Source organism: Phodopus roborovskii, unplaced genomic scaffold (genome assembly GCF_943737965.1).
Source record: "Phodopus roborovskii unplaced genomic scaffold, PHOROB, whole genome shotgun sequence".
Classification (NCBI taxonomy): Eukaryota; Metazoa; Chordata; class Mammalia; order Rodentia; family Cricetidae; genus Phodopus; species Phodopus roborovskii.
This window is the reverse complement of record NW_026126689.1, coordinates 5092501-5103414: the sequence shown is the minus strand read 5'-3', so window position 1 is coordinate 5103414 and position 10914 is coordinate 5092501. Positions and strand designations below refer to the sequence as shown.

At 50.4% G+C, this 10914-nt stretch overlaps 1 protein-coding gene across 1 annotated transcript in view; it reads right to left on the bottom strand.

The window, feature by feature from the left end:
* Positions 1-1975: 1975 nt before the first annotated feature.
* The window catches only part of Dennd11 (DENN domain containing 11), a 23778-nt gene continuing 14839 nt past the window's right edge, over positions 1976-10914 (bottom strand). Inside the window, exons 4-9 of the mRNA XM_051174687.1 lie at positions 7985-8138; positions 5213-5351; positions 4003-4134; positions 3707-3857; positions 2851-2919; positions 1976-2307 (exon numbers count right to left, since the gene is read on the bottom strand). Of these exons, the coding sequence (XP_051030644.1) occupies positions 2112-2307; positions 2851-2919; positions 3707-3857; positions 4003-4134; positions 5213-5351; positions 7985-8138 (841 nt within the window). The 3' untranslated portion in view covers positions 1976-2111. The remainder of the gene's footprint in view (positions 2308-2850; positions 2920-3706; positions 3858-4002; positions 4135-5212; positions 5352-7984; positions 8139-10914) is intronic.

The following is a 10914-nucleotide window of genomic DNA, read 5'->3' as shown; positions in this document are numbered from 1 at the left end:
CCTCGCAGGGACACAGACGGGCTTTACTTCGAAGACACACTCCCAAGCTGGTAACTGGAAGTGCTAACATAATACATGCTGTTGGGCCACACGGAGGCCTGTGCCGGCTTCCAGCACCAGAAGGAAGCTGGCAAGGTAAGCCCAGAACCTATGACCTAAGACATGGCATCTTCTCATGGCCTCTCTGGGGCCACCCATACAGTGGCCCTCTGCATGGGTGGGTGGGTGGGTGGGTGGGGTAAGACCACAGGCAAACAGCTGCTTAGTTAAAAAGGGCCCACACGGCCCAACTCAGCAAAGGACAATCTTTGTCACCTTCCTATCTGTACATCAGGACTCCTCAGCTTGCAACTACAGCAGAGGAAGCAGTGTTGGCAAGCAGAAGGCTCTGGGGAGATTCTCAGAAGCGGACTCTTCCTATCTCTGGCTATCTTATCTACCCAACAGTGAGCCCTTAGAAGAAGTGTTGTTTCGTCAGCACGAGATGATCCCTGCTCAGTCAGCCCCGGGGCAGAAGACAGCCATAGGGAAGAAGCCAGCCAGAGTGCAGCCGCTGAGCAAGGCTGTGCCTTCTGTAAACATGTTACTGGGATGGTGGCTAAACCCACATTGCAGAGGAGAAAACTATTAGCGGAAGAGTTTATGCCGATGCCTAAACTTATTTATGTATTTACAGAAAAGATGGTTACCCTGGCTCATCAGCGTTATTTACATCTCCACACACGCAAATCTCAACACTCTTGGATTTTTTTTAATCAGGAAACTAGTGAAAATACTTGAGCTCAGCAGCGAGCCTCAAGAACTTAGAATTGAGTGAGATAATGGCACAGCAGCCCCTCCACCACCTGAAGTCCTCTGGGCTGTAGACGGCCTGCTCTCCGGCTACAGACATGGATGCCTGACGGCTAGCTAGTCATGTGTAACAAAGGCAGGAAGGGTACAGGGAAAGATGCAAAGTCTCCATGGAAATCTTTAAGACTAGCATTAGAACTGGCTTTCTGAGTGCGGCTAACAACTACCTCTCACCAAGTGGCATCTAGTTAGTGACCCAGCAGTCACAAGAGCCCCAGCCCCAGAGAACAAGCTGACCGCAGGTCCCATCCTAGACCAAAGGGGGAGCATGGCTGTAAGTGTGGTTTCCAGTTACTCTCTTGGTAGGGGAGGCACTGTTGTATTTCCCTGTCCAATCTGTTAGACTATGGTCCCAATTGCTTAGCCTAAAGAAAGTTGTCTCTGCTAGAGAGGGGTCTATGGGAGTTTCGACCGGTTAAGAGGGCTTTTCATACCAATTCCCAACCTCTAAGTCAGCCAGCTCGGACCCTGGCTACATTCAGCTTCAGGACTGCAAACAATCTCTCCAGAGAGCTTGCAGAGAAACTTGAGGTTTCCTCCCTTGCCTGTTTGAAACTGTTATTCCGAGAAGACATTCAAACCCTCAAAAGAAACTCAAATGTCATAACGAACTTGCTTGTAAGCTCAAGGGCCAGCACCCACCTTCAGAATCCAGCAGCCAATCCCTGGGATGCAGGGGGGGGTGGGTGTTACATTGCGCAGCTACATTCCCTTTACTGTAGGAAGGATCTTGAGGATTCATTCTAGTGTTCCACCTTGCCCTGCCGTTCTGTCAGAAATACTGGTTTCCTTCTCTGCGATCCCTACTTCAGTCAACCTAGAAGATGCAGACCCTGGAACTTGGTGACCCCGAAAGGTCATCTGATTAGTTTCTGGTTTAGGCAGATGAGCATCTAAGGCCACACTAGACACATGGTTATCTTCCTCTTGTATGCAACAAAGGACTAAGACGCACAGGTTTCCTGACAGTTCATCCCAGAGTCTGACTACTCTGACTGACAGAGCGCTCCTCAGACTAAACCCAAAGGACCAGCTGTGGAAGACAGTAGGTTCCCACTTACAACCAAAGGCTACACAAGCCACATGGCCTCGCCTCAGCCCCAGGGCTGAGGGGAAGAAAGGAAATGGCAAATATTACAGGGGTTGGAAAGTATAAACAGTCCTTTGTGTCGACTTAATTAAAACTGAAGCTGCTGAGGGCCTGGAGTCCATTCCAGGCTCCTGTCAGCCCATGTCAGCCAGCAGTCCTGTTACTCTTCCTATGGACAACAGGGGTTATCGATGACCAGCATGACATCAATGCCATAGGCCTCCAGTAGGTCCATAAGGAAACTCCTGTCTCCCTGGGGGTCCAGGCCCATGCCTCGGGCATGCTCTGCTGTTAGAGTTTTGTCTTGACTGGCAGATACCTCCAATAGAGTCTGAAAAATCCGGTTGTTTTGCTCTAGGAAAAACCTGCATTGCCAAGACAGGAGAGAGGGAGAGAAGAAGAAAAGGCAAAAAGGTCAACTAGGTAACCCAAACATGCAGAGCCCAGCCTACGCAAGCCCTCCAACTCAGTCTAACAATTTTTAAAGGGAGTGAAATGTAAGCGATTACTGGGGTGTAAATGATGTGGGCAAGGAAACCGTAAGGCAAGAATCGCCGTGTGAGACAGAGATCTGTATGGATGATGGCTTGACTACTATTTTCTTGCTTTCAACATAGGCTGAGGAGTCAATGAAGGAGAGGGTGGACAGAGACAGATGTGTGGCATCCTGGGTGCGAATGTTCGACAAGATGCATGTCCAGGGTCCCTGTTTCCTCTAGGACCTGCCCTTCAGCAGCTCTAGGTTCACCCTGATGGGTTTGCAGGACCAGGCCCCGAGAACCCTGAGGATAATAAAGGACATCCTAAATCGCAGAAGGTTGCACAGCAGGAAAGCAAGTTGTCTGTCCATAGAAGTTAGTACTGGAAGGGTTCTCAGAGCCCAATGGTGGCAGGCCAGGCCAACTCACAGCACGAACAGGTCTTCTTCACAAGGGTTGTAGTCTCCCTCAACTTCCTGGGAGTACAACAGCATCTGCCTGTTAGAAGGGAGAACACTATCAGATCCCAGTGGCTACCGCATCCTATACGTGATTGGCAGCAGCCAAGCATCAACAACGTCCGTATCTCTCAGGAAGCAGCGGCAGGCAGTGTGGGTGCCAGGCCAGAGACTGGGAAAAAAAGGAACAAAGCCTGGACTCAAACCCAGGATGTGTAACCCACTCTGCCAGTGGCACCCCTTAGTCAAGTGACTGCCTGCCTGACTGTCCTCTGGGGACTATATGCTAACCCTTTCTCTCCTGAGACTAACGAAGAATTGAGAGTTACATCGGACAGTGTGCATACACAAGTTTCCTAAGGGACCCACACCGTGCAGCCAGTAAGTGGCTATTCCAGACGTATATGGGCAAACCTAAACCAGGTCTTTTGGGATGCTCTGACAGCTACTGTTGTAACTGTTCCTTCACTGGGTCGGATTCTCAAGCCCGTCAGAAACCACTCGTGTGTCTGCGACCCTGCAGTGAGGGCAGTATACAGTAACGGTAGTCAGCCTCTAAAGCAAGGCCTCCCCCGATACCCAGCACCTGCCCCACACCCCAAATTTGTAGGAAGGCTCAAGGAAAGGGGTGGCCGGGTAGGCTTTTCACGATTTCACGGGGCCATCCTGAATAAGGACGGTGCTCCCGGCTGCCCTCCGAGTCTCTGGTCCTGTTAGCAGAGCGCCGGGCTGGGCTGCACTCACACACACAGACACACACACACAGACACACACACACACACACACACACACACACACACACACACACACACGGCCAGCTGTCTCACCTCTGCTCGTTAAGCCGGCGGTATTTCTCCCTGTCTGCGCTGTTGATCTTCAACAGGGGCTGCAGATGGTCATGGTGTGTCTTCACGTTCTGGTTATCCACGTAGACATCATACAGCTCCCGCTTCTCCTCAAAGATCTTCTCTGTGGTGCCTGTGGAGCCCAGGGTTAATGAGGCGGCCCCAGGGGGGAAAAGGAAAACCACACCAACCCTACTATAGAGCCAAGGGACCAAGAGCCTACTTCTGAGAAGCAAGGGTTCGGGCACAGGGAGAGGAGGGGAGGGCCCCATACTCACAGGCTACATAGGACAGCTCAACTTCCAGGCTCTCGATGTCAGCCACGTTCACGTAGAAGAAAGGCTTTGACTCAGGGATGGTGCCCCCAATTCCAGGCAGTGAGACGTTGGCCAGGCAACAGCAACAGTACACTGAGAGGGGGAAGGGAGGGGGAGTGGAGGGGGGAGGGGGAGGGGGAGGGGAGGGGGGAGGGGGAGGGGGAGGGGAGGGGAGAAGAGACGAAGTTTTCCTTTTGCTTCCTCTCCTCCACCCGAGACCAAGCAGGTTGGTCGATGCCTCCTAACAGTTGGGGCTACATGGAAGCTGCTACATTTTGTTGCTTGTTCTTGCCAACCCCCCACCAGGCTTGGTGCCCAGTGTAGTAGTTGAGAGATGTAGGACCTCTAAGATGGAATTACATCACAGCCAGTGACCTCTGAAACGTGTCATACAGTGAGTCTTCTCCTACCCCAGACCACTCTTTCACGTCTGAGCTCCTCCCTCAATAGACGGGAAGCTGTCTCAGACGCTGGGGAGAGCCGCGCTTAAGCTGCCTGGCCCGTAACCAGGCAGTCTCCTCAGCGATTTATCATCAAGAAGATGTTTTCCCAATCTCTCTCACGGACCTGGCTTAGGCTCTGGCTCGTTGACCTTCCCTCTCCTCCATGCCCCTGTCCACTGGAACCTCCCGCCTCTGGCCCTCTCTCCATCATCTCCTCACTCTCCTGCCCCTGCACCACTATGTGCCAACCTCTTCCACTGACTCCTCCACTCTCCAGGCGATGCTGTCCCTCCCGAGGTTATAGACAGGCTTCACGTCACGCTCAAACCTCCTCAAGACCAACTCTTCTCCCTAGCTCCCACCCAATCACACAAGTGCCTGGTGAACACCTCCCCGGAGCCTCTCAAGCAGTACACACCCAAATTACTCTCCAGCCCTCCTTGGCCCCCCATCCTCGTCATCCTAGACTCTTTCCCTCAACTACATCCCTGCATACTTGGGGCAATCCGATCCAGTCTACCTCTTCCCTAAAAGACATCATCTCCGCTTCAGCGCAGACCCTGATCTCTCCCCTGCCTCTAGACTCCACACTCTAAAACACAAATCGGACCAGGAGCCTTGATCCCACTGATATGGCCCAAACTCTTCCCTACTTGCTTGACAAGTGAAGGACTAGAGCTTATGCACTGGGCGTTTAGGAAGAGCCCCTCACTTGGGCTTCCAGTTACCTCTGTAGCACACGACGCCCACGGGCGGAGGAGAAAATATCAGAATGCGCTTTCGGAGTAAGGCAAACTTCCAAAGAACGAGGATTTGTTCTCCAAAGAACTTAATAAACTGAGACATGCAGCCAGCCGGGTGTGTGATCTGCAAACGCACAAGGGCTTGTTAGAGGTGTCACTGTGAAACAGCCTTCTGCTAAAACTCCAAGTACCATCACGCATTAAGAGCTGGTGGCTTCCCCACAAAAAATGGTACCTGGTGCGGATTTCTTGGATTCATCGGCTCCCCACACAGAATGAAGTTTGGATTTAAGGACTATAAGCACTTTACTCTGGAGAGAAGTGCAGAGGAAAACAGCTGGATTGTTATTATTTAAAATGAAGCCGTCTGGAAGCCCATTCAGCAGGCTTAATGCACAACCGTGACGACAGTTCAGATCACAGCACCTCACACAGCCGTCCCAGAATCCCCCGCAACTCCGGATCCCCAAGCACGTGTGCCTGTAAGCGTACATGGGTTCCAAAGCACTGCTGGAGTCGGTGTGTCACTGCAGAGGCAGGCTCTGAGGTCTCACATATGCTCAAGATACCGTTGCCCGCAAGATATAGAACTCTGAGCTCCTCCTCCATCCGGCACCATGTCTGCCTGCACTCTGCCAGGCCCCACCATGGTGAAAACGGACTAAACCTCTGAAACTGTAAGCCAGGCACCCAGCTAAACGTTTTCTTTGTACGAGCTGCCACAGTCATGGTGTCTCTCCATAGCAACAGAAACCCTAAGACACTATAGAGTCATTGTGCGGCACTGTCTACAGGGTAATGGGGGGTGGTTGTACGTGTTCACGTGTTCAGTACAGATGTGTTCTGTCTGTGTGGAGACAGAGCCAAGAGCACAGGGCTAGGCCATACCACTTCCAGGGCGTGCACACACACGCACGCACGCGCACACACACACACACGAACGCACGCACACACACACACACGAACGCACGCACACACACACGAACGCACGCACACACACACACACACACACACACACGCGCGCACACATGCACACACGCACACACACACTGAGAACTGAGGGAAAACTAACAGAGGCCTTCAGTGTAGCATCCCTTAAGAAACCCGAGCCTGTCAACTCCCGTATGAACTTGGGGAAATGGGTATTTTTCCAGTTGCCTTGTGCTGAGACTCCAACCTTGGCTGAAACTGAAGTCTCGCACAGCAGACCCTAAATCAGCTACGCCATGGCTGGAGTCCTTTTTCACAGAATCTGTGGGGTCTTATGCATACACTACCTCAAGCTTTTAGTTCTTGGATGATTTGTTAGGCAGTAATACCTGGCCAAATCAGGGTACAACTATGTTCTCAGCCCGCTCCTCAGCCTTCCGACTCCTACTCTACTGAGTTCCTGTCTAGAATTAGTTTAAATACCTGACATACTCTCTGCTTGCTGATAAAATCTTACTTATTACTGTTTTTGTTTTCCCCTCATGGCCAAATGGCATAAAAATTGAATCTCATTTAATGAGTCTGCTCTTGGTCCATGAGCATGTCTGTGTCTTCTTGTCCACATCTCTGCAAAAGCAGAGGAGGAGGTAGGGAGTGAATACTGCTGTAGCACAGTCCTGTGTTTAGATTTTGCTGGTCTCCTAGCTATGAGGCCTAAAGCAAGTCACTGAACCATTCACTGATAAGCCTCAACTGCTTTAAATAGAAAACAAAGGATAAAAAACAAAACAACAACAAAACAGAACACTTTTCTTTAACCCTTACTTTAGAGTTGCAGCAGGCACTGATAAACTGGTAGATTAGCACACTGCCTAACTCATAAGGCGTGCCGTGCCGAGAAAACAGAATCCTGTTTCCCCATCTGCAGCACCGGTCTGGGATTAGGGCTCCTTCTTATCCAAATGGCTTTGTTACCAGCTCCTGCCCTGTGACCTTCTGAATGAGAATGGCCCCCGCAGGCTCGCTGGAAGTCACTATTAGGTGCTCTGTAGGAGTAGGTGCAGCCCTGTTGGAGAAGTGCTGGAGGTAGGATTTATTTAGGACAAGTGTCTGTCTCTTTAGGGCCCAGTGTCTCTCTTCCTGCCAAGTGGTAGTAATATATGAACCCGGGAGCCAGCCCCGATTAAATGTTTTCCTCTATAAAAGTTGCATGGTTATAGTATCTCTTCACACATTAGGAATCCTAGCTAAGCCTTCCCCCATAAACTCACGAATTATTTCTTTAGAAGAGGAGTCCTAAGTTTCGCTGAAATTAGCTTGTGCTCAGCCACAGGAGAAAGGAGAGAAAGCAGAAATTCATATCCTCATACCCTTTTTATAAGTGAGCCCCTACTGCACAGCCAGACTTATTGTTAATGTTAAACAAACATGCTAGTACAAATGCAAGGAATTTTACAAAAATTCCAAATAAAATAATGTCAAAATAACAAAGCTAATTAATACCTTGTCTGCTCATCAAACTCTTGACCTTTAGTTCAGATATTTGGCTTTAGAACAGAAGCAACCAACACAATCAAAAGCATCCTGCATCCTAGGAGCCCACCTCACGAGGCCCAGCATATTATGGCTGTGTGCTATGATTATAGAAGGTTCTAGACAGCATATTGTTTGAGGTAATTTGCCTTATGTTTTAAATGAACACAAATGCTTATATTTAACCCAATTTTATCAAAAGCAAAATGTGCAGGAGGCTGAGGAATAATTTCCTTATCACTTAAAAACTAATCTACAACAACGATTCTCAGACATGTGAATGGCCAGCCTCACCTTCATCTCAGGGTACATGTAGCGGTGGATGGAAGGCAGCCAGTAGACAGGTGGCAAACTGCCGCCCCTCCCGGGCCCGGCGTGGAGCACCCCTTTCTTGTCCTCGTAGAATGCGGCCAGATGAGAGTAATGTCCCGGCATCTCCAGCTGGTGCCTGTGTAACACACACACACACAGTGAGCAGCTCTGCCCAGCACAACTGTGTCTCTCTACCCAAAGAGCCAAAGGCCCCAGGAGGCCTGCACCCAGGAGGTTTCCTCAAGTCTCCATTGTTGTTAGGACAGATGATCGTTACGTAAGGTCACACACAAGGTCTCACACTCTGACATTCAGAACAAACAGTCTGTGCTGAGTGTCTATTTCTTGGGCAAGCTTCGCTGCTGATCACGTGCTTCTCAGAGCACCGTTGTTTACTGTCGGAGGAGACAACATGGGAGAACACACACTCCCTGCCTACTGACACTTTGTTTTGTGTAGAACGTGAGCGTGCTTGGCGCTGTTAGAACAGGGAGAAGCTGAGTCCTTAGCTTCCCACAGAAAGGAAAAGTTATGACTGAAGGCCACTAGGGGGCTCACACTTTCACATCAAGTTATAATCTAAAACAGACACACACACACACACACACACACACACACACACACACACACACACACACACACACACACCCGCACACGCACGCACGCACGCACGCACACGAAAAAACGACACTGAGGTCCTAGACCACTTGGACAATGCAGAACCCTGCCAAGGCTTTATATTCAGAGCAAATGCTACAAGTTGACTTGTGTTCCCTCCCTAGAGATTCGCCGTGATCTCAGCCTTCACCTTAGTGCGGGATTCGGCTGTATTTGGATGATCTTCACAGAGACAATTATGCTACAGTGGGGTGTTCTGAGGGAACCCTGGTGCAGTGTGGGGATTCACATACACTCACAGACGTGTGAAGATGAGCACAGACACTGAGGTGATGTGGAGGCTAAGGAACTGCCCGCAAAGCAGAGAGACATGGGGCGCACAGCCGCGCTGGCCCCGACAACCTGATATTTGAATCAAAGTCTCCGGAACCAGTGACAGGAAGTTTCTTTTTGTGAAGCCACCCCAATATACGGATACTGATAGACTGTCCCAGCAAATTAATATGAGGATGAATAAAATGCCCTCTCAACACTGGCTTATCTCCCAGTGACCATCGAACAATTAAAAAGAAGCTTTTGGTGGGGGGGGGGGAGGCATCCCCGATTATAGCGGGACAACACTGATCACAAATAGCCAAGGCCAGCTCCTCCCATCCACCAACCTGCCCGAGACCTCCTCCATGTTGTAATTCACACTCCTCAGAGTAAGATTTCCACTGAGAAAGTAAGTAGTGCCCGGGTGACTTCCAGCACCCAGGGACCAGATGATGGCAGGACACTGCACAAATCTGTATCAAAAGCAGTAACATCATTGTACTTAAAAAGATACTATTACTGCTGGGCGTGGTAGGGCGCACCTTTTATCCCAGCCCTTGGGAGGCAGAGGCAGGAGGATCTCTGTGAGTTCAAGGCCAGCCTGTCTACAGAAAGAGTTCCCAGACAGGCAGGGCTAACACAGAGAAACCCTGTCTCCCCCCCACACACACCCCATTTCCCCTTAAAAGCCCATGGGGAATCTATATATTCTGTCTTAAGAGAGGCAATTTATCCAGGGTAATTTAAACAATGCACCTTCACTTTCTGCTTGCCCATTTGCTACTGATTGCTGGCCTTTACTCTTGGGGTACAGTCAACACCGTCTCTGGACCCGGATTCTACAGAAACAGTCAGTGCAATGGGTCTTTTAGGCAGGAAGCTAGAGACAAAGTAAAGTGCTTTCCCACTAAGCCTGATCCCACTACCACACACGCAGATAAATGTCCGTCAATGCCAGGACTGGGCCCCTTGACAGCCTAAGGAGCCACTGCCTCAAGGGACAGAAGGCATCAGTAAGAGACACTGTAGGCTAGGACACAGAAGCGCGGACTCAAACAGAAATTCAGAAGCGAGTGTTACCCAGCCCAAACACGCTGTACATTTTGTAATAGATCGTCAAGTCACAACTCCAAGAGCATCTAAAGGGAACTAGGGCACAGGGTGCCAGAAGACAAGGTGGTTTCTGAAGGTGCAGATGATGAGGTTCAAAAAGCGCCGGTAAAACTTAAAAACCAGCGCACTGACGGGCGCACACCATCGCCATGCCAGCCATGGGAACTGTGCTAGAGTAAACACTAGGGAGGAAAGCCTCAGCGTGTGCTCCTGGCATGAAACCCTACTGTGTGCACCTGTGGGAGCAGCCATGCTAGGGCTGTCTTGAGGCCCACAGCCCCCTGCGCTGGTCGGGGACACGCAGCTATGCGGACGCCCAGTACAGAGACCCGCCCATCCTCTGCAGTCATCTGTGCACTGCAAGAATCAGAGATGCTCCCCGTCAGCATCCACAGCCTGCCACTCTGGTGTGGTCCTTGCTGGTCTGAGCCAGCCTGTCACTGGGCTCTCTCCGCAAATCCTACAAAACCGTCAGGCATTTCCGTTTACTGCTGGTTCAGGGGGAAAGTGTCGCCACCATCCTGAAGGTGTGCCAAACCTGTGTCAAACCGCACGCTGTGAGCATCCGCTGGCCCCATTTCTAGGAAACTGCCCTAGAGAACTATTCATTCATGAACGTGAACATACTCAAAAGATGCTCTGTCTACAGGTGCAAAAAGTGAGTCCAATGACAGTGGACTGGTTAAACAGATCATGAGTTACCTCTTCTGGCATGCCGTTATGCACCCAGGACAGCGTGTCTTGACAGTATGGGTAGAGGTCAGAGGTCAGCCTTAGGTATGCTTTCTGAGGATTTTTTTTTTTTTTTTTTTTTTTTTTTTTTTGAGCCAAGGTCTCTCACTGGCCCAGAATTTGCCTAGTTGGCT